Source organism: Botrytis deweyae (assembly GCF_014898535.1).
Source record: "Botrytis deweyae strain B1 chromosome Unknown BDEW_048, whole genome shotgun sequence".
NCBI lineage: Eukaryota > Fungi > Ascomycota > Leotiomycetes > Helotiales > Sclerotiniaceae > Botrytis > Botrytis deweyae.
Genome location: NW_024066255.1, coordinates 30,146 through 57,792, shown reverse-complemented (window position 1 = coordinate 57,792; position 27,647 = coordinate 30,146). Strand labels below are relative to the sequence as shown.

The following is a 27,647-nucleotide window of genomic DNA, read 5'->3' as shown; positions in this document are numbered from 1 at the left end:
AATATAAATTTTGAAACTATTCAGAGATTATAAGCTTTTTAGAGTGATAGTCTGTGTACAGGCTTAAATGGAGTATATTCAACCTCGAACTTCGAATAATAATAATAATAATAATAATAATAATAATAATAATAATAATAATAATAATAATAATAATAATAATAATAATAATAATAATAATAATAATAATAATAATAATAATAATAATAATAATAATAATAATAATAATAATAATAATAATAATAATAATAATAATAATAAATAGATTTCGCTAGCCTCTCGCTTCTAGCTCGCATAAGGGCGCCGAAGGCGTCTTTAAGCCTAAATCTAATAAATCTAATAAATCTAATCCCCCTCCCTCTCTCCCTTCCCTTTCTCCCTCCCTCTCTCCCTCCTCTTTCTAATCCCCCTCCCTCTCTTTCTTCCCTTTCTTCCTCCCTCTTTCTCTCCCCTTTCTAATACCCCTTCCCTTTCTAATACCCTTCCCCTTTCTCCCTTCCCTTTTTTCCTTTTTCTTTCTCCCTCCCCTTTCTAATACTCCTCTCTCTCTTCTTCCCCTTTCTCCCTTTTCTTTCTCCCTTTCCCTCTTTTTCTTCTCTTTCTAATCCCCCTTCCTTTCTCCTTTCTCTTTTTATTCCCCCCCCTTCCTTTTTATTCCCTTTCTAATCCCCTTCTCTTTCTAATCCCCTTTCTTTTCTCCTTCCTTTTTCTAATCTCTTTCCCTTTCTAATTCCTTATTTCTTTTATTGCAAATCCCAAACCTCCGAATTAATCAGAAATATTTATTCAATTTTTCAAAATCTTTAATTTCTTTAAATCTTCAATTTATTTTCTAATTAATTATTTTTCTTATTAATTATAACTTATCAATATAAAAATTATATTATTAAAAAGCTTTCAATTTATAGAATTCTAAAATTCCTTTTGATTCTATTTTATAAATTCTTTATTCTTAATTTATTGATTAATTTGATATAAAGTATTTTAATGTTTGTATATAGGATATTTGTACTTTTTTTCAACCAATCAGCTTCTAGTTATAAATTGTATTTTAAATTCTGTATATTAGGGATTAGTTATAAACTGTGTTTTAAATCCTATATGTTAGGGATATTTAGTTATCCTTTTTAAAATGTTGAATTTTGAATTCTTTTATTTATATTTTCAATTTTTAGAATTTGAAAGCTTTTAAAGCTTTGAAAGCTTTCAATAGGTTTTAGATAGGTTCAGAATAGTATTTTCAAAAAGAAAAATATGAATTTCGATAAATTTGAGTAATTTTGTTAGGGGTAGAATAAATTTATAATATTTTCATTATCTGGAGTTTATTATATAAATTTTCAATCAGTGTGATGATATGATTGGTCCAAATGATAAAAATGGGGCAAAGCTCGGTCGCTTTTTGGTGTGTTTTACAATACTTACGCCGTCAACCTCTGTAGATGGGATGGATACATGGATATATTGTTACATTCAGGTGCTTACCTTACTTGTTGCTGCGCCTATTGATGGTGGGGCTAACGAAGAGTACAATGTAAACTTCCCTCGGCTTCCTTTTGTTATGTTAAGGGTCAAGAAACGAGATTAGGTACTGTGCCACAGAATTTACATTCAGTCTCATTTTGGAGGCAACGATGAAGTTTACATCCACTTCGAATTCAGCCTTCAGGCTATCTTTCATTTGGAATGGAATGACCTGACTGAGTTTGGGTATCAACAAAAGTACTTGTTGGTATTTTCTTCTTGAATTGAAAAGTTCAGGATGAAGCAGCGTCTAATTCAATTCCAATACGGATAATCCTGAGTCAGTCTAGATTTATATTAAAAGAGCAATGATACAGGATGTACAGCTTATCACAAATCCACTTCAATCTCCCAATTTGCTTTTACTTTTAAGCAAATCAAGAAAACATTGCAGTCTAGAAAGCCAATCGATTTTCCCCCTATCACTTGGCGTGATCCAATTTCCAAAAAAAGACTTGATTGGAACTTGAAAGGTACAGTCCGCAAAAATCATATGCAGGTACGAACGATGAGATGAATTAAGGAGACCCAACCTTTAAAAATATGGTTAGATGTTACTGGGTCGGTTAAAACAAATTCATCCTATCCGAATGAACCGAACAAACGATCATCTAATTCCTTGTCTGTCATCAAGGATTGCGATCAGGGGTATACTCATTTTGGCCGTCATTCAATTGGTTTTTCATTTGAAGCTCAAGTCGCTTACCGTTCCTTTCATACGCCACTGTTTCCAATATACAATCGGAGAGATGAATAGATTAATTGGAAAGCCTTCTACCGTAGACAAATTTAATGGAGTATGCCTATATGTTTATAAGGAATAATCCCTCTCTATCATGAGCGCTTCTTCTCTTCTTCCTTCAAGCACCTTTGCTCCTCACATTCATTGTTGATTATCACGCTCTTTTCGAAAGCCTTTCGCACCTTTCATACATAACTCCAAGTCGAGTTTATTCACTATTTTCAAGCACATATCTAAGTTTCCGGTCCGAGACCAAATAAAAATAAGAATTCTTCTCCCGCCGTTTCAATCACACAAACAAATTCAAAATGCAGCTCCCAATCAAGACTCTCGTCGCTCTCCTCCCTTTCTTCCTTCAAGTTAGTGCTCAAGCCTCTGGTTCCGGCACCACCACTCGTTACTGGGATTGTTGCAAGCCATCTTGCGCTTGGTCTGGCAAAGCTACTCTCGAATCTGGCTCTGGACCAGTCGGAACCTGCGATGTTAACGACTCACCTCTTTCAGACCCTACCGCAGTTGCTGTTTCTGGATGCGACGGTGGAAACTCTTACATGTGCTCAGACCAATCTCCTTGGGCAGTTAGCGATGATTTGGCATATGGTTATGCTGCCGTTAACATCGCTGGTGGAAGCGAGGCTTCATGGTGTTGTGCTTGTTATGAATTGACTTTCACCAGCACTGCTCTTGCTGGCAAGAAGATGATCGTTCAAGCTACGTACGTTAACACTTTTCCCATTCATTTCACCCCCTTTTCCCCTAAATACGTCTTTTAACATTACTCTGAATATAGTAACACCGGTGGTGATCTTGGCTCAAACCAATTTGATTTGGCTATCCCAGGTGGAGGTGTTGGAATCTTCAATGGTTGTACAACCGAATTTGGTGCTCCTTCCTCTGGATGGGGTTCACAATATGGTGGTGTCTCCGCCGTTTCTTCCTGCTCAACCTTCCCAGCTGCCCTTCAGCCAGGTTGCAACTTCAGATTCAATTGGTTCGAAGGTGCCGATAACCCAACCGTCGATTTCAAACAAGTCGAATGTCCAGCAGCATTGACCAAGAGCACTGGATGTAAGAGAGCCGATGATTCAAGCATGCCAGCTCCAGATGCCTCGGGAAGTGCATCCGCTTCCCCAGTTGCAAGCACTTCTGCAGCAGTTGTCCCTCACATCGCTGTCCCTTCTTCCAAGGCTTCCTCTGCCCCAGCAGTTACTTCCCACTCTTCCGCCACTAAATCCGCAAAGACCAGTGTCGCCGCTCCTCATTCCACCTCTGCTTCGGCTGGCGATGACGATGATACTTGCGATGCCGAGTAAATTACGAAAACCAGGAGTTTCGACATGGAATGGAGTTTGATGAACCGTAGAGGTAGAGGTAGAGATAGATGATATGAATCAGATGGCTGGGTAGAGAGCCTGGCTAAAGATGATGAAAGATACCTTCTTGTAATTATTTTCCCAATCGCCAAATTCAAATATGAATTGAACCAACTTTTTTACAACATTATTTTACTTCTATTGCTTATGAGGTCGCATGTTGTGAAATACATCATAGGGAAAAAAGTCGAAATACTCGCATTGCCAATTCATTGAATTCCATTCCCACGATGTAAATTTCCTCCACCACCAAACCCATCCGTACGCCAATATAAAATTCTAGCATCATCCCGTCTCTTTAAAGCTCGTTTCTTATCTTCGTACTAATCATTCTTTTATATTCACCACATGGTCAAAATAACATTATACAGCAAAACCTCTCCATAAGGATCCCCCCTATAAGGATAACCTCTCTATAAGGATATATTTTTCGGTCCCAAAAATTTTCAGGGTTAAAAATGATTTATATCCTTAAAACCCCTTTATTAGGATATCCTTATATTTTTTGGTTTCAAAATCATGTATATATTCTTATTGAACTAATAAAATCATTAGAATTAGTTATTATATAATAAATATATTAGGATTTTCGAAAGATTTAATTGAAATTTTAAAAAATGTTATGGAAACGGTCTGATTGGGATTAAGCGGAAGTGAATTAATATTGTATCGGGATTAGTTGGAATCTCTATATAAGGATACCTCTCTATATCCTTAAAAAAGACTACAAAAACCGGTATCCTTATGGAGAGGTTTTGCTGTAAATAAAGTTCGTTCATCAAACATACCCAGGTCAATTGATCCATAACACTTTATTTTATGGAGACTTCATTTTATGGACTGAGACCCGCATTTGGATTTTTTGGAATTGTCTGTGAGAACCTTGTCGTCGTTCATCAATACGATATCCGAGATAATTTACCTTGTTGGCTTTGGTGCTGTTACACATGTGATTCCTTTAAATAATCAGTGCCATGGAATGGAGTAAGTTTCGTACACTTCGAAGTGATATGTCTCACGCATATAGTTGCAGATATGTCCCAAGGCCTTGCATCTAATGATTAATGTATTAATTCTCCAATAATCGCACGCCAAATAATATGCATCACAGATTTTTAACGCCAATTCTCCATAGAGAGCCAAGAGCTTCTCTATCGAGCGTCCATCAGCCCCTTGAACCCACTCTACCACCCCCACGTTCTATCCACCAACTTGAACGGTTTCCAAACAATCCTTGATGGATCAATCACCCTTTTCGGCTTTAACTTCTGCTTTTCCCTCATCGCCTCATGCCTCTTGATCAACGCCGTCGGCAAAACCATCTTGTGTTCTCCCTTGTGGTAAACCTGCATCTTCAGCGCCTGTAGTGTATGTTCTACATCAGCACTCGTCATATTGAGCTTTTGCGATAAACCTTCTATACTAATTCTCTCGTCCCTTTCATTGTGAATCAAAAGCTCTTCAACAATTCGCTCGGTCCAATATTGTCGATATGAGAGGAGACCAAGATCAGATAGGGGTTTTTCGGGCGAGCCGAGCTTTCCTTCGATTTTCGAGAGCTCATAGGAGAAATTGATCAGAAGTCGTCCATAACCTTTACGTTGATATTGCGGAAGTGTCAGAATACAAGCTACATTATAACCATCCGCACTTTCTTTCTCTTTTGAGAAATATCCCACCAAATGAAACCCCTTTTCGTCTCGAGAACACATGACATAAAACAAGAAAGGATCCACGTCGTAGTAAAGAGTCTTGTGATCCAGAAACATCTTGGATATGAGACATAAGTTTCGACACCAAGTTCGTTGACGTCGACCATCGATTTCGAAGAAAGAGACGTAGTCATCCCGATAAATTTCATTTCCAGGAGGATGTTGTAATGTACACTTGCCTCGATGACGAGTGAAAGCTTTGAGGTCTCCATAGTAAGATAAACAGAATTCACAAATGTACATGAGATCCTCTTGAGTGAATGCTTCCGGGTAAGGAGAGAAATACCAGGGGTAAAGTTCGAATTTACCGAATTGAACTTTGGAAATATTTCGAATACGTGAGATTTCGGCTTGGTTTTGAGTCATTGAGCCACTAGTTCGTAATTTTTCGATTTCTTCCTTTGGACTGAAATGTTGAGCAGGTTCATTCTTTGCATTTGCAGCTTCAGTTGCAGCTTCATCGACATCCATGGGATCATTGGCTTCAGGAGTAGCATCAAGATCTAATGCCATGGTAAGTTTTGCATCTCCATCAGCATCTGGTGTCTGTCTCTGAGACTCCGCAAATTCAGACCATGGAGGAGCATTTGAACCAGATTCTGAAACTACAGAATCTTCTCTTTTGCTTGCTTGAGTTGGTCGTTTTTGATTCTTCTTGTTGGCAACGATTGTCTTTTTCCCAGCTGGAGGAGCTTTTGCCTTTTCCTTTGGTTTCTCTGGAGCTGGCCATTCAACATCTTGAGTAAAATCAATCCTGATAGCTGGAACCCATTCATCTAGACGTTTGTTGAAATTATCGAAATTGCAATAAAATTGACGACCACTTTTCGTCTCTTTTATACTGAGAATTTCTGCTCTTCTAAGCGCACCATCCTGATGTGGAATTAGTACATCGATTTTTGGGTAGAGCAAATAAATAAGTTCCTTGTCTCCAAAAGGATGGAGAAATGGCAGTAAAGGCCACAAAAGGATGATTGACGTTCAAGTGGTGAAGCAAATGCATGTGGTTACTAACCTTCTGTACCATTGCTATACATCCTACCCTACAGGCATTAGTTAGCACCATCAATCTTGCGACCGTGAAATGGTATTGGAACTTACCCCAATGTATCAATTGTCGCCTTACTCTTCTGCTTAGGTACTGGAGTTCCTACAGAACTATCTTTATCTTGCGACGGGCCTGTCATGATGGAATCAAATAATTATTTTGATGGTTATGAATTGATTTTGGATTGATTTTGATTGATTTATCACTATGTAGTTGCAGGTTGATTCTTCTTTCTTGGAGGGGCAAAATTGATAGAACGAGGCTGTAAAAATAATGTTCTCGCATTTTCTTTAGCCTTCGATAACCTTACTTGGTACTCGAGTAGGTATCGTAGGTACTAGGTAGTTTTATCAGCCAGAGCCTTGCCTTATCGGAATACATTTATTTTATTTACCTACTTTGTGAAAACCCAACCCTCAAATTTTATTTCTTTGGCAGCCATATTGACAACATCAACAACGGAATATGCAAAGAAAAAGTCATGGCTCCTGTTTTATCAAGTAATTGGAAAAATCTTCAAGCAGCATTAAAGAAAGCCCCCAAACCAGAATCAGATGCGAAGAAACGAAAAGCTGCAGAACCTTCGGAAAGAACGAAAGATAGTATCGCAAAGCGCAGAAGATTAGAAGGCCTCGCAGTAAAATCTCGACCAATTGCAGACGCAAAGGGAACTTCGAGGAAGGGAAAGATGGGAGCAATGGGGAGTTCACCAGCTTTAGATTCAACAGAAGATGATACACCACTCCCAAAGAATGCACCGTCTGCTTCTTTGGCCCTTTGGGCGGAAGACAATGATATATCGGCGAAAGATCTTGCGGAAGCTTATGGAGGAAGTTTGAAAGATACCACCATTCAAGGTGCTCGAGCCGACAAAATCAATGGCGGGCTTTCAGAAGACGTCGACATAGGGAAATACATTGGAATTGATTGTGAAATGGTAGGTGTGGGGGGTTCCGAAGATAGATCGGTATTGGCTCGAGTTAGTATTGTCAATTTCCATGGCACGCAGATATACGATTCTTTTGTGCGACCCAAAGAGTTTGTTACGGATTGGAGAACTCATGTTTCTGGTGTATCGACGAAAAATATGGCGACGGCGAGGGAATTTGATGAGGTGCAGAGAGATGTGGCCGAGATTTTGAAGGGGAGGATATTGGTGGGACATGCGATAAAGAATGATTTGGAAGCCATGATACTGAGCCATCCAAAGAGAGACATACGAGATACGTCGAAATTTTCAGGCTTCAGAAAATACAGTAATGGGAGGACACCGAGTTTGAAGAAGTTGTCAAAGGAGATTCTGGGTGTGGATATACAAGGTGGTGAACATTCTAGTATTGAGGATGCAAGAGCAACTATACTTTTGTTTAGGAAACACAAATCGGCTTTCGATATTGAACATGCAAAGCACCATCCTCCGCACTCCGGTGTGTCTTCGAAGTCCAAGCCAAATAAGAAGAAGAAGAAAGGGAAGCGTTGAAGATTTTTAGGGTCACGACGATTTGAATGGTGATGGTGTAGGGACTCTACTTTATTGTAAATAGGTTGACACGTATATTTTTCAAGCAAATATTGGCATTCAATGGAGTTGGGAGTTTGGATGGCGTTAAGAGAGATACGCATCAACTCGAGCTATGGTTTCAAAAATTCAAAAACACTTTCACGAGCATCAATAAAACAATTACATTCCAGCTAGGCACTATTTCATTAGCAAGGACAAGAAAAGCCAGCCAGCACTAATAATATACTATGGCTTATCCATGACAAAAAAGTCAAGTCTATGGTCTAACACACTGCCACTCTAATGCAGTGCCAATTCTTCTATGACTTTTGAAAATTAGAGAGAAGAGAACTTCATTACCTCTCCCATCCATCGACTCCAAGTACTCCAAGAAAATTACCCTCAATATGAACCGAGATCTCGAGATTATAAGGGAATACCGTCCATCAATTCCAATGCTCCTTCTCTGCCCACTGTGATTATTGCATCTCCAAGGGTTTTTGTTGCAAACCCTGCTTCGCAATATGTGAAATAGTACTGTGTGAGCATGTTAGCGCATGCGATATTGGGATAACTTTGTGAGATGTATGTGGAACTACGTACCTCCCACTTCTTTCTGAATACTTCTACCTCTCTCTCACCCATTTCCTTGTGCTCCGCCATTAAGGCAGGTCTAATCCTTGACTCGAAATTTGCCAAGAACTTTTCTTTCCATAATCGCAACGTTTTCGCATAATGACCTCCGATATTCTCCACCTTTTCAACAACCAATGTTCCTTCTGAGGCTTTGGTGATATTATCAATTAATTGTGTAATAGAAGGAAGATGGCCTCCAGGGAAGATATATTTTCGAATAAAGTCCTCCCCCTTTGCATATGCCTCATATCGACCCTCCGGCATAGTAATGCATTGGAACACGGCAATTCCATCTGGTTTCAGTAATCGATGGATGCAGGAGAAATACGTTTCGAGATACTCTGCCCCAACAGCTTCGAGCATCTCAATGGAAATTATCTTATCGTAAGGTTGTTTTGGGATGGGTAGTGCTCGATAGTCCATAAGTTTCACTTCAATTCTATCCGCAAAACCGGCTGCGAAAATGCGCTTTTCGGCCAAGGCCTTTTGTTCAACGGACAAGGTCAAACTTGTTACACGACATCCTGTTCGTTTAACAGCTTGAATGGCAAATGAGCCCCATCCAGTACCAATCTCTAATACATGATCCGAGGGTTTGATTTTTGCCCCGTCTATGAATCGATCGAGTTTTGTTCTCTGCGCTTCTTCAAGTGTCTCCTCCTTCAATTCGGATGAGGCGCTAGAAATAGATTTCCATATCGGGCATGAATATGTCATGTCTTCGGAAAGGAATGCAGCGAACATTTCATTGGAGATATCGTAATGCGCGGAGACGTTGAGGAGAGAATTGGACAAAGTGTTGGTACTCCGGGCCAGTCCTGTAATAGTGGCGGCGATAGAGGAGGTGAGAGTTGTGGCATTTGCGAGCTGGTTCCGATTTTGGATAAAAAGCTAGAAATGACTTTTAGTATGAAATTGTGAAATTGCGTGGCATGGGGGAAGCTTAAAATACCTCGAAGAACCCAGTCAAGTCATCACATTCGACTTCTCCCAACATATATGCTTCCGCGAAACCCATATCGGCAAACAGAAAGAGTCGCACCCAAAATGCTTGATTGATAACTCTCAATTCTATCTTTCTTGCTGCACCAGCTTTGCGCGAGTTATGATGTCCGTTCACGCCATTCACTCCATTGGCCTTGTGTTCCTTTGCAATCTTCGCTCCATAACATATTGTTTTTCCAGTTTCGGCATCGGTAACGAGTAGTGTTCCACGCTCGATTCGTCCAAACAATGAAGTTACAGCAGCTTTTGAGACAGATAGAGCTGGGCCCCAAGTTAAACCACCGATTGTACTCTTGAGATAATCGGTACTCCTCGTTATGGGCGCGGTGATGGCGTCGGGGAGGTAGGAAGCCATTATGGTGATAGGGAAGCTTGTTTGGAAATACTCAAATGACAAACTTCGGAAATTATTGCATTAACGACCTGCGCGTGTAGAGGGGAAGGTATGAAAATATCAATTGAAGGGACAGTAAGGTGAAGATAGAGAAAACTATTTACTCGGTCGAGGTACTAGATGGGTAGTGCCGTGGGTGGGAACCTTTTCTGCAGTGGAGACTAAGCTATCACCACGCTAGATGTTGAGCTTGAGCTGTGCACAACCACTGGTTTAATTGGGATTGCTTTCAAGAAGGAGTGAGAAGGAAACAGAGGAATTGGTATATATCTTTCTGTCACTGTTGCAGTATCAGCATCAGACGACACAATACAAAGTTGAGGAGAGAGATATAAAGAAAGAGGCAATACTCACATTGTGAATCTAGATCAAAACGGAAAAAAAAAGAGAGAGCGAAGCATGAAAGACCCGGATGACGATGTTTCCCGAAGACCGCCAAACATTCAATGCTTGAGTACATGGAAAGGAAACAAGGGCTAGTAAGAATACGGTTTAGGGAGGGGTGAAAATAGTTCATGCAGATGGGGAGCCCCGCTATTAGTGTATCCTGTCGGGAGATCTGTGTGGAATGTATCGATATTAGGATGTGCTTGGGCTTTGAACACAGACATCAATTGATCAAGCTTTTTTTGTAAGAAGAAAAGGAAGTTGGAAGGACAACAGGTTGAATCGTTAACATGTAAATATAAATACTGCTTCGCGTGTATCTAGGATACTCGAACACATGGATAGTCGATACCTCTCTTCTCAAAGCATGCAGGATGTATATATGTATGGATATACTAGGTACCTACACACAAGGATTTCCAACAGAGTTATTCTGCCGAGGTAGCTATGGAGGTAGGAGTTTAGACCTTTTCTTTTGTTTTTGCACATACCATACCTACTTGTACTTGTACTTCTACGATACCTGGTAAGTAGCTAACCCCAAGCACGTATGAGTATGAGTACCTATTGTGGCTATGGCCATAGCTATGAACTTGTATCCTGCGTGCAATAATTAACGTGTTCGTATAAGGCTCAGCGCAGGGAGACAAAGCGAAAAGTAGCTAGTATGAAAAGAGAGAGATGTAGTAAGTTGATGTGAGTGGTGCACCTACTATCCATCTGATTATGAAATCAAAGTCTTGACATCATCAATTGATCCTTTCCCGTATCTTGAATCGATTGTTCTATGGGATATGTAACAAGGTATATCTTTCCCAATGGATATCTCCCAATGAAACTTATCGAACGGTATCTTCGGAGTCCGTACATTCCCGGCGTGAAACGATTTGAATACATCTTTTCCACTCTTCCCAAAAAAAGTCCGGATCGAGTGTAAGAGTGTCAAGAGTGGAAGGCATGGGAAATGGGAAACGGGAAACGTAACCTTGGGATATGGCATTTGAAAGAAAATGTGGGTGATTATGTAATGTGCCAGGGGTAAATTCCGATTGAGAACGTCCCGAGCCACTCTATGCGGATCGGATTATATTCAATTGGCCAGGAAGGGAAAGTCTTTGTCTTTTGGTAGGGAAGAAGACATGAGGGATTCTATTGCTGTACGGAGGATATACCTTAAACATATTAGTAGGAGGTGTAGAAGGTGCAGAAGGTTTGTATTGGTAAGATAATGTTGCATCTTGCATGTTGCATGTGAAAAGGGTGGAGTGTATCATGGTCTTTACCCATACTACCCCGTTACTAGAGGATGATTTGAACCACAGAGATGAGTGGAATTTATGAGAGAGAAGGAAAGAAACGATAATATATATGTAGCACCTACATACTCGTGGATATAAATATCGTGTAATCTCTTTTGTATTGGGTACTGAAAATTAAACATCACAACATTCAAGACGGATCTAATAACCCGAAAGAAGAGTGTACATGAGATGGTGGCATATGGGTGATCGAAATGATTACTACCTAGTAGGAAATTTCCTTCCATTCGAAAGGAATGCTAAGAATCAGAGTATGGAGAAGATAACAGAAAGCAGAGTGTATATTTTCAAACACTTCGCCAACCTCCATCAATTCAAATGACTGAAAAGTAGTTTGGCAGTATTGGTGAGCCGGTTGCCTTCGTCTGTGTTTGGGCGTTTGTTACCGAGTGGTGCCCTGTTAGACGAGTTTGAGGGAGAGTTGTAACATTAGGGTTTCGACCTGAAGTTTTGTAATTTTTTTTATCTCTCTTTCCCTTGAGATCTCACTCTGTATGTATACTGAAAAGCATTGTAGACTACGAAGGTTGGAAGAGTAAGTCTTATGAACCCCACTTTTACTGAGGTCTTGCTATTTTTAGAGATTTTGGGACCACTTTAAACGATTTGAATAAATGGTGAATTATTCCTCTTCAGAATTCAACATTTGAGACTTTTTTTTGGCTTTTTATCAACTTCAAAAACCTAAAGTGCGAACACATTTAGATGTATTTTACAATACTCACCCTTCCAACCTTCCTACAAATATCAAACAGAAAGCCAAGCTTCGTTCAAATCTGGATCCAATTCAGACGAATGCTACTGAACCACTCGGTAGCTCGATCTGTAACATGATGTTAGCTTAAGTGGGGCGAGGCAGTCTGAGATCCAAGCGCAAGCACTTTATCGCACACGCGTCAAAGTCGCGTCTCTCACGGCCACACTCATACAGATTACCAAAAACTTTAATTCTGGACTGCAAATTCGTATACATCAACTCAATTCATTCAACCCGACTTTGCACAATTCAATCACAAGAAACTGTCCTCGCATACAGATCGCAAAAGATAAAGGAACCTAAACATCATGCTCGCGATACGTCCACCATCTAGTCAATCTTCATCGAAACCCTCGAAAAAATACACACTTAATCTCATCCCATGTCGCATAAATCACACGGCTCCAATTAAGATCGAAAAGAGATATTGGGATCCAAAAATTACAAAGAATCAAAGGGGAAAGGAAGAATTGGTGTCATATTTCAGAGGTAGAAGATTGATTGGAAGGAAGGTTAAGGTTCCGGAAGGATGGAGGGGTGTTGTTTTGAGAGTGGGCGAAGAAATTATGCCACGAGAATCGAGTGCTGAGGATGAGAGACAAGAAGACGAAGAGGATGAAGATGAAGTGGCAGAAAAGGAAATCGAAACGAAGATAGTTGATGAAGAAGGTGCTTTTGATGACTTGACAGTATGGGGGCATGAGTGTTTGGTTGATGCGAGTGGTGATATGGTCGTCAGAGGAATGGAAGAGTGGATGGCATGGGCGAGTGTGGTATGTTTTTCTCTTTCGATCATTTTGGTAGTGGAATCGCAGGAGATGAGGAATGATCAAATTGTGCTCGGGAGTTATGTCGAATGAATTGTGCTAACTTGTCTTCTGCCCATAGATCCACAGCTGCGAGGACGAGATTAGCAAGGAGGATGAAAAGTCAAATTAATAAACGAATCTCTACATCTTTATAATGGGATACAGGGGAGTTCTATGGCGTTGACAAAGGATGCATCGATAGTTACTCTATGTTGGATCAAGTATCATACCAAACACACAAATTTGTGTTGAGCGAGGATTTACAAAACAACATCAAGTCAAAGTTTTCATTGCTGGAGTACATTGGAAAGGGTTGAAAGGCTACTCGGTTCTTCAAAGATCGAATGGGAATATGTTTTAAGATTTACAATCAAATCGAAAGGTATACATATAGCGCCAGATCAAAGATCGATTCGTTTTCGCTTCGTTCTTGGGTTGCTCGAGGTTTCGTCTACACTATCCTCCTTCTTAACCTTTCGCTCCTCTTTTATTTCACTCCGTGGCCTCTTTCGTTGTCTGCACCTCTTCAGGTTCCCTATCCCTTTGCCCTCTTGTTTTATATATTTTGCTTCTTCGCTTTGTTCCCGCTCTTTTACTTCCAAACCCTCTTCAGCATTCCATGTTTTCTCTCCGTGGACACTAATCCAGTCCTTCAATTCCCTTTGAAACTTTTCCTTCAAAGCTTTGTACCCTTCATGCCCCCGGCACCTTGCCCACGTTTCTTTGAATATGCCACTAGCAATCAGTTTGTCTTCCTGTCCTTCATGCCCTTGACTCTTTTCTATTTCCACTTTTTCCCCATCCTTTCCAATATCGTACTTTCGTCCCCCTTTATGATTCGCATAGCGTTTCGATCGCGTCATACCCATTTGTATAAATTTTCTACTCATATCCATACCTACAAAATCATCTTCCTTGTAAAAACGTAGAAATTCTCCATACAAGGCGTTCGAAGACTTTTCTGCAATCGAGGGAGTTCGGAATCGCCAAAGAGGTAGGAGATAGGATTTGTAAGGCTCATACGTTAGGACTCCCTGTTCTCCTCGTCGAATGCGATAGGTGTAATATTGCGATGGAGGAGGACGGGTGAATTGACCGGGAGAAGGCAGGACATTGTCGATAGATTTGGAGGAACGTGGTGGCATTGTTGTGGTGGTTACTTTGCCGGATGCTGAGAATTGTGCCTGTGTACTGTGAAATATCCTGTGAATGTTCAATTTCTTCCTGGGTGCTATTTTACGTATAGTAAATACCTAGTAAGTCAAGTATCATGTTTTGGAGGTTCTAGTGGACTTAGATTTTTTCGATAATAGTCTGGAGGCGGAGTACATGATTGTGATACAGCATTGCCCTTGGACAGAGGGGGCAATGAAGTCCAACTACCTAGGTATGACGTGTTGTAAGTCTAAGTTAGCTTCATATCATTGAAATTGAACAATAAACAAATGATCGATCCAAGAACTTATGCATAGAACTCAATACTTGAGAACTGTTGGATTCTTGACTGTGTTAAGTAATATTCAATAGTAGAGTATTTGGTGACGCGACTGCTTTGGCTTTGTTTCCACACAACATTTTGATGTTGCCATCGCCCTTGATTTATAAGGCCAAGCTGTAGGTTTTTGCATCTCCCCGCATTTCCCCGCATCACTCTTCATTTTTTCAGATGCTTCTTTGAAGTATGAAGTCCCTCAAAAGTCTTGGATTTATAGTTTCAAATGACATGTCTCATTCTAGATCCGGAATCATCTTTATTATTTGGGAAGAATCAGCACTTTTACACGTCATGGTCCATAGTTGTTACCCTCCAGATGATGTATGGTGAAGTATCACGGTTCTGAGTTGACCACATCAATTTCTATAAATTAAGCTACCTTTCTCTGTTACATGTCTTTCATTAGAGTTCCCCTAATTATTTCATTTCAAATTTATTTTATTATAATTACAGCAATCCTTTCTCATCTTCGTTATGGCAGTTCTCGTCACCGGCGGTACAGGCAAAACATCTCTTCAATTGGCCCACCATCTTCAGTCCGCCTCCATCCCTTTCCTTCTCGCTTCTCGAAAAGCCAAATTGACTGCTCCTGATGGAATGCAAGCCATCAACTTTGATTATGCAGATCCATCAACTTATCAGGCTATCTTTACTCATTCCTTTCCACACGATGAAGTCATCAAAGCCGTGTATCTAGTGGCTCCAGAAGTTCCAGACCCAGTGCCTGTCATGAATGCCTTTATTGACGTCGCAATTAAGAATGGCGTTAATAGATTTGTCTTACTAAGTGGTAGCGATACGGAGAAAGGTGGAGATGGTACTGGAGGTGTTTGGCAGCACTTGGATGATATTGGCGTGGAATACTCAGTTTTGAAGGCCAGTTGGTCATGGGTACGTGATCCATCGTGTAGTACTATGATCTAGTGTTGTTAATCACCTTGAAGACAATTTCATCATCTGCCCATATGTTCAGAGCATTAAAGAAGAAAACAAATTCGTTTCCGCAATGAGCGATGGCCAAGCTCCATTTGTATCAGTGAGTGACATTGCCAGAGTAGCAATGGTTGCACTCACTAGCAAGAACCCCCCAGATCACGACTACAGAGTTCTTGGCCCTGAATTGCTCAATTATGATGAGGTAAGTATGTTATCCTCCAGCTCAATAAAACGATGGCTTATCAATTGTAGATTGCTGCAAAGTTGAGCAAAATTTTAGGACGAACAATTACCCACGTCAAAGTAACAGGTGAAGAGAGAATACAAATCTATGTCAGTATGGGGTTGCCTGAAGGTCTTGCATGTTATTTGACTTCATTGGAAGTTATGACTGCAAATGGCGGGGAAGTGAGACGAAATGATGTGGTAGAAAAGATTGGAGGCCACAAACCTAAAACCTTTGATGAGTTTGCAGAGGAGAATAAGAATCTCTGGATGTAGACCAATCTTCCATTGTCTAGTTTAAACAAGAGGGGTTTTATTTGATTGAAATACTATGTAATAATGCTTTGAATTTGACTTCACCTTTACACATAACCTGTAGTGAATATAACCAACGAGATCCACTCCTATTGATCACGATCACAAATCTTGAGGTACAAGTTGTACAACCGAGATCCTCAAGCTCTTCCGATTCTTTTACAATCCAATCTCTTTCAAGATTGACCCAAAGACTTCAACACTAATTCAAACAAGAAACTCGAACAGCCTCTCTTTTCTTCGATAGATCCACAAGAAATCATGACTTCAGGCAAAGTAGGCGGTCCACACCGGGCAGATGATCCCCAAGTCCAGGTTGATCAGAGTGTTATTGTAAGAACATTCCTTCTGCTTGAGTGTGCAAACTTTATTTAACTATGGTAAACTTCTAGCTGTCTGAAATAGCAACTTTGGAACTCAATGATGCAGCAGATCAATCGGCTGAGAAGCGTAAAGCTGAACGTAATCGACGAAAGAAATTGAATGCTAGGAAGAACAAGGCTGAGAAAGCCCGACAAGAATTCGAAGAACGAGAATTGTTGGGAAGCGCGAGTCAAGACACTAAAATTCCATCATCAGTTGGAAGTGGAAAGGTCTCAAAGTCTCTTGCAAGTGATTGCTTCGATGGCAGCAGTAGCATTGATTGTGTTGTTGGAAGCCCCGTTCTGGCACAGGAAAAGACCGAAGGTAATAGATGCCTTTTTTTTCTGCCCACACAGCAAATACTGACATTGATTCAGTATACTTCTCAAACGCCATGTTCGAAATCAAGGCAACCCCCGGAAAAGGTCTTGGGGTTTTCGCCGCACAAGATATCAAAAAAGAAACAGAGGTTTTGAGGGAAGCTCCTTTGATGAAATGTGGTCTGAACTGGCTCCTAAAAGAGGCCTTTTTCATGTCCCTCAATGAGGAGAAGAAGAATGTTTTGAAGTCTCTTCATAGTCATTGTAGCTGCAACGAGAACCCATGCCGAGAAACAACACTCATGAAGATTTACGATGTCAATAGCTTCGATATCATCAATGACAAACCGGAACGCACAAACTACATTTACCACTTTGCATCACGCATTAACCACGAGTGTCTCCCTAACATGGCTCGAGGAAACACTAAGAATGGAGAATTGGTCTTTACTACTGTACGGGACATCAAGCGGGGCGAGGAATTGACTACCTTCTACCAAGTACCTTTTGGCACCACCCTCGCTCGCCGAAAGATCTTATTATCTAAATACGGATTTACATGTATGTGTAAGGCCTGCATAAACAACAAAGTCCTCAACAATTATGGCGAGACTTTGAAATATGCTCCTTGGATTATCGCCAAAGAAAGTGGTTCTGAGATTCTCAATAAACCAACTTTGGAGGAGATGCAAACCGCGAAGGAAGTCGAAAGCTGGTACGAGAGTGTCTCCCAGGCAGCAGAAAAGGCCGTAAAATGTATGACGATTGCTATCGGCAGTGACCTTCTGCAAAGCCAAAGCACCCAGGAACGACGACACCTTATTGTTGAAAATACACTGCAGGTATTTGACGATTTTCTGCGAAAGAACAACCCCTATGGATTGAGCGATGAGGTTATTTCTGCCTACCGATACCGAGCAAGTATTTTAACTTTTAGAGCTGCAAAGCAAGTTTTCAACAGCATTGTGAGGGGGGTGGGAATTTCTGTGGAAGAATTCTGAGCACAGAAGAGAAATTTTCGGGGATTGATATTAATTGTGATCTGCCATGTTGGCAATGGGTTTTTCGAAGGAGAGATATCTTTGGTGTGAGAGATGCGTGATTTTTATAGCTAGGAAAGGGCCTCAGCAAAAGCTATGGCAGTTCTCATAATCTTCTAGAAATGAACTCGAAATTTGAAGCATAATCATATACCTTATTTGAAAGTCTTGACCTAAAATACCTCACGAGTTGTGTGACCGTAGAAAATAAAGATGCCGCCATCGCTTTTATCGAGGCAATGACGTGACGACAGCGTTGTGAAAATATCGAGAATTTTAACTTTCAATCCAAAGCTGTTGGCTGATAGGTTAATTGCTGATTAATTACGGAGTACACAGCAAGAGTAACACGAAAAGGAATTTGACGACAACGTTCTTAGATCATGATTTTGAGAAGTATTGCTACCATCAACAAATCAACATTCATGATGATTAATTCATTAATTCCTTTCCTTCTGGGAAGTTTACATCTCATTTCGTATGTGAAGAGCTCTTCATTTAGTCCTTCTCAAATACCCATGAATCCGAACGCAGAAAATCCCCGCCTCACCGAAGTTGAATCAAACCTCATTGGGCTTCACAAAGATCTCATCTCTATCGAATCCATTACTGGCAATGAGTATGATATTGGTCAATATTTGTATTCTTATCTTTCATCCCGCAATTTTACAGTTGAAACTCAACATGTCTCTCCCATCCAGTCAGTATCCAATGTCCAGAACGTGCATGACAAATCACGACTCAATATCTTCGCATATAAAGGGACAACACGAAATACTAGACTTTTAATCACAAGTCATATGGATACGGTCGGACCATACATTCCATATTCACGTTCCTCAGATGGAGACGAGAATAAAATTTGTGGTCGAGGAAGTACCGACGCCAAGGGATGTATTGCTTCTCAAATTATGGCCGTTGAAGAATTGATAGCTGAGGATTTAATTCATGAGGGTGATATCGCATTACTGTTTGTGGTCGGGGAGGAAACAGACGGTGCTGGTATGAGAAGAGCCAGTGAGATATTCCAGCAAGATGGCATTACATGGGAGGGTGTCATTTTCGGGGAACCATCGGAGCACAAACTCGTTCTTGGACACAAAGGTGCGCTAGCGTTTGAGATACTTGCTCATGGGAAGGATGCCCATAGCTCCTATCCAGAATTGGGAATAAACGCAATTAGTATTCTGATAAAGGCACTAGCCGAGATTGATAGAATGAGACTACCTGGGAGTGTCAAGTTGGGTGAAACGACCACAAGTATTGGGATGATACAAGGCGGTGTGGCATTGAACGTCATTCCGGCAACAGCATCAGCTTCCGTCTTGACAAGATTGGCAGCCGGAACACCGGAACAAGCTATGAAAAGGATCGAATCTATCATCGCGAGCCTCGATATCGATGAGGGGAGTGTGGAGGTGAAGCTTGGTCGTCATTTCGGTCCTGTGGACTGTGACGTTGATATAGATGGTTTGTTACAAAAGCTTCCCAAGACATGGACGGTGCTGAGATACTCAATTTTAGGTTTCGAGACGGATGTAAAGCGAGGAGGAACTGATGTTCCAAACCTGAAAGGAAATCATAAGCGTTATTTAATCGGACCTGGATCTGTAATTTCGGCACATTCGGATCATGAATGTATAACTGCTGATGGGCTTGCTAAAGGTGTAGATGATTATAAGAGAATCATTAGAAGTCTTATTGCAAGATAACTCAGGATATCCAATAGTTCAGATTACAGTTCATCATTTGAAAGCCTCTAGGATCCTCAAATTCTATTAGACATTGAAATGATTCATGAGATTTATAATCCTATTGTCGGAACCTCAAAGGTAGAAAGTTGAAGTTGACTGGAGTCCGGAGCACTGAGGAGAACAAGATGAGTCGGCTCAAAGGAATCATACAAGCAGTATTATTCGACGAATTGATTTGACTGTAACCTTGAACTAGATTCCTCAGTTTCTTTTTACTTAGTCATTGTCACCCAGAGCAATACTTTTTCGTCAAATTCTTTATACTGAGATATAAAGATTCATGATCCTGCTTGATGTTAGTTATCAGCTTATTATTCTAGCTTTGGTATATAGCGGAACTCAATGAAAGAGTATTTCGATGAAATTGTCACTCTGTTTGTTCTCAACTGTTGAGTAAAACAAAGAGGGACGGACTAGCGAATGTCTTTTTCCTCAACGTGAAATCCTTTATTTCGGTCAACGATTGGCTGATGTTACTGCTAACATTGTAAGACAAAGGAGTGAGATAGCCTGTCATATCAACGTTCTCAGTGACTGTTCGACAACTCTATTTTTTTGAAGATTTCATACAATTTCATATTACCCGTTGAGAGTTGAAAACCGACTTCCATTTCAAACATTTGCGGAGTTTTATCCTTTATTGAAACATGTGCTTACGAACGATGTGCCATTACCTTTTGTGTGATCAGACGCCACACTCCTGGATTATACAATCATGCAAGCCTCTTGGAATTTGCGAAAGGATACTCACTCAGAGGTTTTCTGTCGTCGACTTCTGCCCCGAATGTTTCATGTTGGAAGATCCCACGGCATCCCTTCCCAATCAAGTTGCGGTTAAAAGATTCGGCGAAGAGTATGAGTTTGATCGACTTCATTTCGAAGACTCCAACTTACCGGAGAAAGCCAATGCTGCGTTGAATCGAGCGCGTACCTTTGTAAATATGAACTTTGAGCCAGATGTCAGATATGATCTTGATATCTTTTGTTCCAACAAGCGACTCAACCTCGACGTTTATAGTCATCTTCATCTCCTCGTTTTCCAACAACTTTTACCTCATCTTTGGCTCACTGTTAGAGCTGGTCGTGCACAGGAAATTCCCCGAGAGCATAGAATTATAATATTGCAGTTAAGGCAGGCTATACTTCGAGATCTTGCATTTAACTCTGCAGAGAATAATTACAAGGAGAAGAAAGAGGAAGGAAAATGGAGACAAGCGATGGGTGCGGACGCCCCGCTCATTGCAGAAGTCTGCGTTAATCCTTCAACTGATAGATGCATGATATGCCTGGAATCGTTGAATAGCAGAGTGTGTCTAAAATTGAAGTGTAACCACACGTACCACAAAGATTGTCTTGCACTGATGGCCGAGTTCAAGGGATGCGCCATCTGCAGAGATGAATGCCGTGGTCCATTGCCTGATATATCAGTAGAGAATGATGGCCCATGGCCAGAATGGTTACAAGCGATCGCTCCTCCTCAACGCCCACGAGTGCAGGAAGAGCTTCTTGCGCAGCCTCCTCCTACAGATGAGGAAATAAGTGGATTAGAGGCGGCTTTCAATCAAACTCAAAAAAGAACTGCAGAGTTGTACGAGAGTGTGTTGAGCAATCAACAAGATCTTTTGAATGCCAGACTCAAAGTGGAAGGCAGTGAGTACAGCATGAAAGAAAAGGCGTCGAAGATAAGTGACCTTGAGTGGGACGAACATAACAGTCGCATGGCTGTTAACTTAGGCGAGGGAAAGGAACCGATAAGCGAAACATACAAGCGCTATGAACAATCGCTGTACGTGAAGAGGTTGGAGGTAATGGATCGCGAGCTCGATCATATAATTAGCCTTGAGGAATACAATAGGTTACCTTCTGATCCCACCCAAGAGGTCAATCATAGGATATATCGACAGAAAGAGTGGGTAGGCGCGCGAAGTCTATATTATACTCAGCAAAGAAAGCAGGTATTAGGACAGGCATTGGAAAGTGTTTACTACAATATTCTTTCCTTTGACGACACGTATAATCTCAGCTTTCTGAGGGAGGAGGAAGGCGAAGCGGAGGAAAGGTTGAGTCAATCTGAACACCTATGGAGACAAAGCATAGTTGCGCGGGATGACGCAAAAGATAGATGGGACTTTGCTCTATATCATAAGTCTTTGTTTGAATCCAATAACTAATGCGATCAATCCATATCGAACAAAACGAGAGATTTTATATGTTGTATTTAATCAGAGATAGGGAACAGCAGTGTGAAATTTGAAAGGGTCAGTTTCTCGTATAATTTCACGTAAACAATATTTTAGTTCCTTTCTGGTTGGAATGCTGTTGGTGTGATCTTCTATTTGAATTGAATACAGTGGAGTTTTGACGACATTAAGAATTTGTATATTAAATATATTATAGATCTTTCATTACTTTACATCATTGAAATATTATTTTAAATCAATCGTAGAGTGATGGTATAATGGTGATGCCTTCCAAAGAAGTCATTCAACTTCAAGGAAAGTTATTTTCCATCCACTAGATCTAGAAATTTAAGAAAATAGAGAATGCCGAAAAATGATGACAATAGGGCTTTGGTGTACAAGACTAGAAAACTTTCCAGGCCTATATGTCTTTCATTTTAAACCAGATTAAATTCCCACAAGATATTTATTTGACGTAGCACAGATGCAACTGTTGAGGGCGTGAAAGTCGCTATACTTCTCAGACCAGTGCCATATATCACTTGATATAAGATGGGAGTTTTGCTGAAAAGATCTTATCAATGAGAGAAAGCCGCGTTGAAGAAGATATTCACAGTTACTATCGTGAACGAGGAAGGAGGAAGGAGGAAGGAGAGCAACCGCAAAGAAGAAGGTAACCTTAGCGCGAACATTAAAACGATGAATTGTATCGAAATGAGAATCCATTGGGCCTTCGTTTGCAAGAGTAGATTTACTCAGTCAGACTTGGATTGATGGAAACATGTAAAGATCCAGAATAAATGGTTTGGCTGCTGTGATCTTCCAGAATTTGAGTGATGTGATAAAATTCATGGGTGCCAAGCTGAGTAAAATGAATGACCCCGGCCAAAAGGTAATTGCAAGGTAACCTTCATCATGTGATCTACTACTCTTAATCACAAATGTATCCTCTGAACATCAACAATCAAACGAGCTTGAATTCCTAAATTCATTTTTATCAATAATTCATCATTCAATTCTTAATCTTATCTCCCCTCCAACTCTTTGCCATTGCCTACTATTGATTTTTAATCATCTCAGGCACATGACCACCCAGCTCCCTAGCTATGTTCATAGCACAACACATCCCACCACCTTCCTACTTGGCACCGGTACTTCAATATGGTCTTCTCTCCTCCCACAACTCCTTTCCACAAACCACGAACTCATTCTCGTGACCTGCTTTTGGGCTTCTTCCTCTAGCCAGCACGAGATTTGTCAACTCCTCCTGAGACTATCGGAACGTGCGGTAGCAGATCAGAAAACTATCCATATCCGGATTTGTTTTTCATCTCTCTCAATATCGCAAAAGATATTTCACACCCCTTCCCCTGACGGACATTTGTACCCATCATCTCAGTATCCTTCACTTGGACTTCCATCTGAGTCGGATATACCGGGATTAGATCTACGTGTCAAGTCGATATTTTTCCGTCCATGTCATGTTTTGCATGGGAAATATATCATACAAGATACTCGACGCATTTGGTTTCCAAGTTGTAATGTGAGTTGGGAACCATGGGGAGAAGGATGTATTGGATTTGAACGCGGGGAACTGGTAGAAGATCTGCGGAGTTATTGGAGCAGGATCTGGAACGGCGATGGCCAAATGACAATTCCCGAAATGTCGTGGACGTCGACTCAGCTAGCAGAGAGAAGTCCATCGATACATGCCGAGCTATGGAATCCAGATTCATCATTGTTAAGTGTCGTCGACTTATCAAACCTTCCGCAAAATACCGAAACACTTCTCCTTCCACATACTCACTCTGCGTATAATCCATTCTCTGTTATTTTTAGACCAAATGCAAAAATACCCTCAACACCACTCAATAAATTCTTGCTATCACAAATTTCAGCAGCAAAAACATCAATAACAATCTACACTCCAAATATTACATACACACCAGTCATAAATTCAATATTCGAAGCATTAGATAAAGGTGTTGATGTCCGCATTGTGGTCTCGAGAAGGCTGATGATCCTAGAGCAATTAGTAACAGCCGGCACGATCACTGAATGGGAGGTATGGAAGATGAAACGTCGATATCGTAAGCTTGTATCTCGCTCATCACGGAGGGTCGATGACATTGAAGCCGGTAATTCTAGAATAGGAGCTTTAGAAGTTGTGTATTTCAATCCCGCTCTCGTTCGTATGAGTGATTCCCATAACCGGAATACGATGACTGATGGAACACTGGCGAGAGGATTTGAGAGCATGGGAAAGGAGAGCAAGCCAGTCAAACTTCATCTCAAAATGACGATAATTGACAATGAAATAACCATTCTTGGGAGTGGCAATATGGATCGGGCGAGTTGGGTGACTAGCCAGGAGTTGGGAGTCGCAATTTTTTCTGGGGAAGTATCTAATAAATTGGTCGAAGTTGCAAGGGGGGTTTACGGATGAATGGATAGTTGCATGGTAGGTCTTGTGGTGTACATTGAATCACCACAGAATAGCGTATTGATGGATTAGAAAAGGGCAAGCATTGCACATGCCATGGCACTAGGATACGAATAGAAAATAGAATGGATAATCATTGATACGAAAACGGGTACATTATTACCGCGTGTAATCTTTTCTGAATGTTACAATTCATTTGTGGATAAACTATTGTCACCTTGAGGTATTCTTCCTAACGCCTTCATATATGCATCATCACATACTATGACATGCTCCTTAAACCCAGAGTCGAAAGTTAAAATTCTTCCACCGCACAATTAGGATGTAATACATAAACAACTGATTCCTCTGACCTCGAACTGCCCTCCCCATTCGTGTTATCCTGATCAACCAATCCTTGCCCACGAATTGCCATCAAAATATTTTCCTGTAGAATCAAATGTTAGTCCAAAATCCACAGAGCCTTTCATGTACAACGAGCTGAAGCCACGAAGAGGAGTAGAAAAGGAATGAAAATAGTAACGAACCTTAAGCATCCTCTTGATAATCTTTTTACACAATTTCATTTCTTCATGATATGCCTCTTCATCAGCTAGATCACCTTCGATCTGCTCCAAATACCACTCTACCAACTTCTCTCCCTCCACCCCTTCACCGCTACCCAACTCATCTTCATTGATCCTCCTAACCAATAGGTTGACCACTCCAATGTATTTGTCATAAGTAATCTTTGTCTTTTGTCTTCCATCTCCTTCAGCTGGCGGTACACTTTCATTGACGTCCTGGGTATCTTCATCCATGGCGTCATCTGCATCATCATTCGCAGCTGGAGCTGGTAATTCCTCCTCATCATCATCAACCTCAACATCATCCTTCTCAACACTGATGATACTCTGTCTCAAAAGATTAAAGGCTTCAACAACCATCGGCTCGGTGATTTCCTCAACACAATTCGCCTTTGCAATAGCCTCACTTAATCGAATCATACTCTCCAATTGTCTGACTGTAATGCGATAACTGTTTCTACCAACGCCCCCTTGAGCATCATCATTCCTCAGTTCTTTGTATTTTTGTACCAGTAATTCTTTAGCTTCATCCGTGAACTCTGGCTTAAAGGTTTTGGCGAAACGGATGTAGCGCTGGAGTTGCTCGGTCGTGAATTCGGGCTGCACTGCTTCGTCACGAAGTTGATGGATCCCTACAATATGTTCTGCTAGATGGCGATCCACAGTTTCGTTGCATTCATCCAGAATCACAAAGAACAAATCGAAACGCGACATAATAGGAGCGCTCATGTTAATATTAGCTCTCAATGTCGTCTTTCGGTTGTACCTTCCTCCTACTGGATTTGCAGCTGCGAGGATCGAGGTTCGAGCATTCAACGTGGCTTGGATACCTGCTTTGGCAATGGAAATGGTCTGTTGTTCCATAGCTTCGTGAATGGCGACTTGATCACTGATATCCATTTTATCGAACTCATCAATAGCACAAATACCATTATCTGCTAACATCAGTGCTCCAGCTTCAATAGTGAATTCTCCTGTCTCCTCGTCTTTGACTACAGCAGCTGTGAGACCCGCAGCCGAGGAGGCCTTTCCAGATGTATAGACAGCTCGAGGAAGAAAAGAGCAAACATATTTGAGGAATTGAGATTTCGAGGTGGAGGGATCACCAACAATGCAAATATTGATATCACCCCTAAGTTGCATTCCTTCCGGGGTAACTTTGGAAACACCGGACATAAGTTGAAGGAGAAGACCTTTCTTAACAATTTCATGTCCGTAGACCATGGGAGCGAGTGAATTGACGAGACGTGAGTAGATGTGATCTGAATGAACCATTTCTTTGAGATCCTCAATTTCGGCATGTGTCATGGATGCAAGAACAGCTTCCTGGGCATGATCTCCAGGCTCGTTAGGGTCAATAGGAGCCGTTTGATTAAGGGATGCGAGAATATTATTGGATTGTCCGTTGAGTTGTTGATTTGCTGCTGCCCCCTGGGTGGAAGTATCGGGTGTAACCATGCATGACAAGAAAGCAAGTCTGTATGTAAGATCTCTTACACCGAGCGCTTTCAATCCAGTGACACCGCTTGCATCGCCACTTCGATTTTGTGTATCTCTAATCGCCATTGGTCGAACACCAGGTAAACCAAGTTGACTAACATCGGGAACCACAATAAGAGCACCCGTGAAAATACATTTCTCTCCAGCCTTCGCACGATCGACAATTTCTCCACGAAGAATAACATCCATAGTTCTTGGCATACTTCCAGTAGGGATTTCCGAACTATTCTCCTGCACACGAACTTTCTGCCAATCCACAAATGTACTCTGTCTGATATCTAGTCTCCATGCTTGACGATTGTTACACTCCAAATTCGGACATTGTGTAGGTTCGGTATACCTGAAGGTTTGTTCGACATTTGGTACAACATTTTTGCAGTTTTCGCATATGAAAGTGGCTAGAGAGAGTTCAGGTCGGACTTCCGAAGTTCTCGTAACGGTGCCAGAGATAGATAGAAGTTGTCCAATGTTTGCAGTTCTCAAATGACGTACTCGAGTAACTAAAGGCAAGTTATAAAAGGCTAATGCAAACAATTTATCCGTTTGTTGATTTGTGGTCTTGTCTCCTTGGAAATCGGATTGACTTGCAGATGCGGCATTGCTTGCCCCAGATGAAGTTTGATTACTCGATGCAGTGGGCTGACGATGATCTCTGAAATATCTCGGTTCGTATTTGGCGATCATGTTGTGTAAAGCCTTCGTAAGGAATGGTAGGAATCTGTAGTATTCTTCAACGATACCCTCTGCCAATGCGCCACCTTTGTATGAAGAGAGGTGTGTATAATCGACATATAAAGTAGACAATTGATATGTTCTCAGCCCATGAATTTGCGCAATATAGTATTTATCGGTGGTCATCGCAGATGAAGGAGTTGCGCCGGAGAGTATTGGATCTTCAACATATCTGTAAAGGCATTAGATGTGCGATGGTTAAAACAAGGGCAAAACTCACGACTCAAGAAATTCTTCAAATGTGAGTTGTACATATTGCCCAATCGCATCCTCCACTCTTGGTATTGGCCTATCACTCTTCCTCGGACGGTTAGTATTTTGTGGAATAGCATCATCTGCGAAACCTTCATCATCACTCATAGCACCAGCGCTCTCAGATGGGGGACCTCTTGGTCTACCAGATGCTGAAGACCCCCTATGTCTACGAGCCTTTGGAGTTCCAGCTCTTGAAGAATTTCCAAAGTCTGGTGTTGGCGCATCGGACATCATTACAGATGCCATATTGTGCTAAAATTGAAGGAATGGCGAGTGGGTTGGTTGATTAATGAATTGTTTGTTGTTGTTTACTCTG

At 41.0% G+C, this 27,647-nt stretch overlaps 12 protein-coding genes across 12 annotated transcripts; 8 read left to right on the top strand and 4 right to left on the bottom strand.

Moving 5' to 3' along the window:
• The first annotated feature begins 2,271 nt into the window (after positions 1–2,271).
• EAE98_011419 (uncharacterized protein) lies at positions 2,272–3,769 on the top strand. The gene is made up of 2 exons (XM_038959041.1): positions 2,272–2,981; positions 3,057–3,769. Exons 1-2 carry the CDS (start codon positions 2,575–2,577, stop codon positions 3,577–3,579), a joined length of 930 nt encoding a protein of 309 aa, XP_038804554.1. The 5' UTR covers positions 2,272–2,574; the 3' UTR covers positions 3,580–3,769.
• Positions 3,770–4,690: 921 nt separating this feature from the next.
• On the bottom strand, positions 4,691–6,621 carry EAE98_011418 (uncharacterized protein). Its single transcript, XM_038959040.1, has 3 exons — positions 6,453–6,621; positions 6,367–6,394; positions 4,691–6,224 (listed from the first exon to the last, which is right to left on the bottom strand). Exons 1-3 carry the CDS (start codon positions 6,536–6,538, stop codon positions 4,824–4,826), a joined length of 1,515 nt encoding a protein of 504 aa, XP_038804553.1. The 5' UTR covers positions 6,539–6,621; the 3' UTR covers positions 4,691–4,823.
• A 259-nt stretch (positions 6,622–6,880) lies between these two features.
• EAE98_011417 (uncharacterized protein) lies at positions 6,881–7,879 on the top strand (the record flags this gene model as incomplete). Its single annotated transcript, XM_038959039.1, has 1 exon — positions 6,881–7,879. The coding sequence occupies one exon, from the start codon at positions 6,881–6,883 to the stop codon at positions 7,877–7,879; it is 999 nt and encodes a 332-aa protein (XP_038804552.1).
• A 447-nt stretch (positions 7,880–8,326) lies between these two features.
• Positions 8,327–9,896, bottom strand: EAE98_011416 (uncharacterized protein; the record flags this gene model as incomplete). The annotated part of the gene is made up of 3 exons (XM_038959038.1): positions 8,327–8,437; positions 8,504–9,427; positions 9,489–9,896. 3 exons carry the CDS (start codon positions 9,894–9,896, stop codon positions 8,327–8,329), a joined length of 1,443 nt encoding a protein of 480 aa, XP_038804551.1.
• Positions 9,897–12,706: 2,810 nt separating this feature from the next.
• EAE98_011415 (uncharacterized protein) lies at positions 12,707–13,337 on the top strand (the record flags this gene model as incomplete). The annotated part of the gene is made up of 2 exons (XM_038959037.1): positions 12,707–13,171; positions 13,287–13,337. 2 exons carry the CDS (start codon positions 12,707–12,709, stop codon positions 13,335–13,337), a joined length of 516 nt encoding a protein of 171 aa, XP_038804550.1.
• Positions 13,338–13,608: 271 nt separating this feature from the next.
• EAE98_011414 (uncharacterized protein) lies at positions 13,609–14,352 on the bottom strand (the record flags this gene model as incomplete). Its single annotated transcript, XM_038959036.1, has 1 exon — positions 13,609–14,352. The coding sequence occupies one exon, from the start codon at positions 14,350–14,352 to the stop codon at positions 13,609–13,611; it is 744 nt and encodes a 247-aa protein (XP_038804549.1).
• Positions 14,353–15,176: 824 nt separating this feature from the next.
• EAE98_011413 (uncharacterized protein) lies at positions 15,177–16,139 on the top strand (the record flags this gene model as incomplete). Its single annotated transcript, XM_038959035.1, has 4 exons — positions 15,177–15,519; positions 15,579–15,593; positions 15,647–15,840; positions 15,891–16,139. The coding sequence occupies 4 exons, from the start codon at positions 15,177–15,179 to the stop codon at positions 16,137–16,139; spliced, it is 801 nt and encodes a 266-aa protein (XP_038804548.1).
• A 300-nt stretch (positions 16,140–16,439) lies between these two features.
• Positions 16,440–17,862, top strand: EAE98_011412 (uncharacterized protein; the record flags this gene model as incomplete). Its single annotated transcript, XM_038959034.1, has 3 exons — positions 16,440–16,511; positions 16,571–16,865; positions 16,919–17,862. 3 exons carry the CDS (start codon positions 16,440–16,442, stop codon positions 17,860–17,862), a joined length of 1,311 nt encoding a protein of 436 aa, XP_038804547.1.
• A 557-nt stretch (positions 17,863–18,419) lies between these two features.
• On the top strand, positions 18,420–19,613 carry EAE98_011411 (uncharacterized protein; the record flags this gene model as incomplete). The annotated part of the gene is made up of 2 exons (XM_038959033.1): positions 18,420–19,371; positions 19,426–19,613. 2 exons carry the CDS (start codon positions 18,420–18,422, stop codon positions 19,611–19,613), a joined length of 1,140 nt encoding a protein of 379 aa, XP_038804546.1.
• An 833-nt stretch (positions 19,614–20,446) lies between these two features.
• On the top strand, positions 20,447–21,826 carry EAE98_011410 (uncharacterized protein; the record flags this gene model as incomplete). The annotated part of the gene is made up of 1 exon (XM_038959032.1): positions 20,447–21,826. One exon carries the CDS (start codon positions 20,447–20,449, stop codon positions 21,824–21,826), a length of 1,380 nt encoding a protein of 459 aa, XP_038804545.1.
• A 1,672-nt stretch (positions 21,827–23,498) lies between these two features.
• Positions 23,499–24,281, top strand: EAE98_011409 (uncharacterized protein; the record flags this gene model as incomplete). Its single annotated transcript, XM_038959031.1, has 1 exon — positions 23,499–24,281. The coding sequence occupies one exon, from the start codon at positions 23,499–23,501 to the stop codon at positions 24,279–24,281; it is 783 nt and encodes a 260-aa protein (XP_038804544.1).
• A 292-nt stretch (positions 24,282–24,573) lies between these two features.
• EAE98_011408 (uncharacterized protein) lies at positions 24,574–27,577 on the bottom strand (the record flags this gene model as incomplete). Its single annotated transcript, XM_038959030.1, has 3 exons — positions 24,574–24,705; positions 24,806–27,248; positions 27,297–27,577. 3 exons carry the CDS (start codon positions 27,575–27,577, stop codon positions 24,574–24,576), a joined length of 2,856 nt encoding a protein of 951 aa, XP_038804543.1.
• Positions 27,578–27,647: the final 70 nt, after the last annotated feature.

Excerpts from the sequence above, each read along its gene's own strand:
- EAE98_011419 (XM_038959041.1), top strand. The coding sequence starts at position 2,575 with ATGCAGCTCCCAATCAAGACTCTCGTCGCTCTCCTCCCTTTCTTCCTT. Across the intron at positions 2,982-3,056 it reads AAGATGATCGTTCAAGCTAC|TAACACCGGTGGTGATCTTG; the intron begins GTACGTTAACAC and ends CTCTGAATATAG.
- EAE98_011418 (XM_038959040.1), bottom strand. The coding sequence starts at position 6,538 with ATGACAGGCCCGTCGCAAGATAAAGATAGTTCTGTAGGAACTCCAGTA. Across the intron at positions 6,395-6,452 it reads GCGACAATTGATACATTGGG|GGTAGGATGTATAGCAATGG; the intron begins GTAAGTTCCAAT and ends TAATGCCTGTAG. Across the intron at positions 6,225-6,366 it reads GTATAGCAATGGTACAGAAG|GATGGTGCGCTTAGAAGAGC; the intron begins GTTAGTAACCAC and ends ATTCCACATCAG.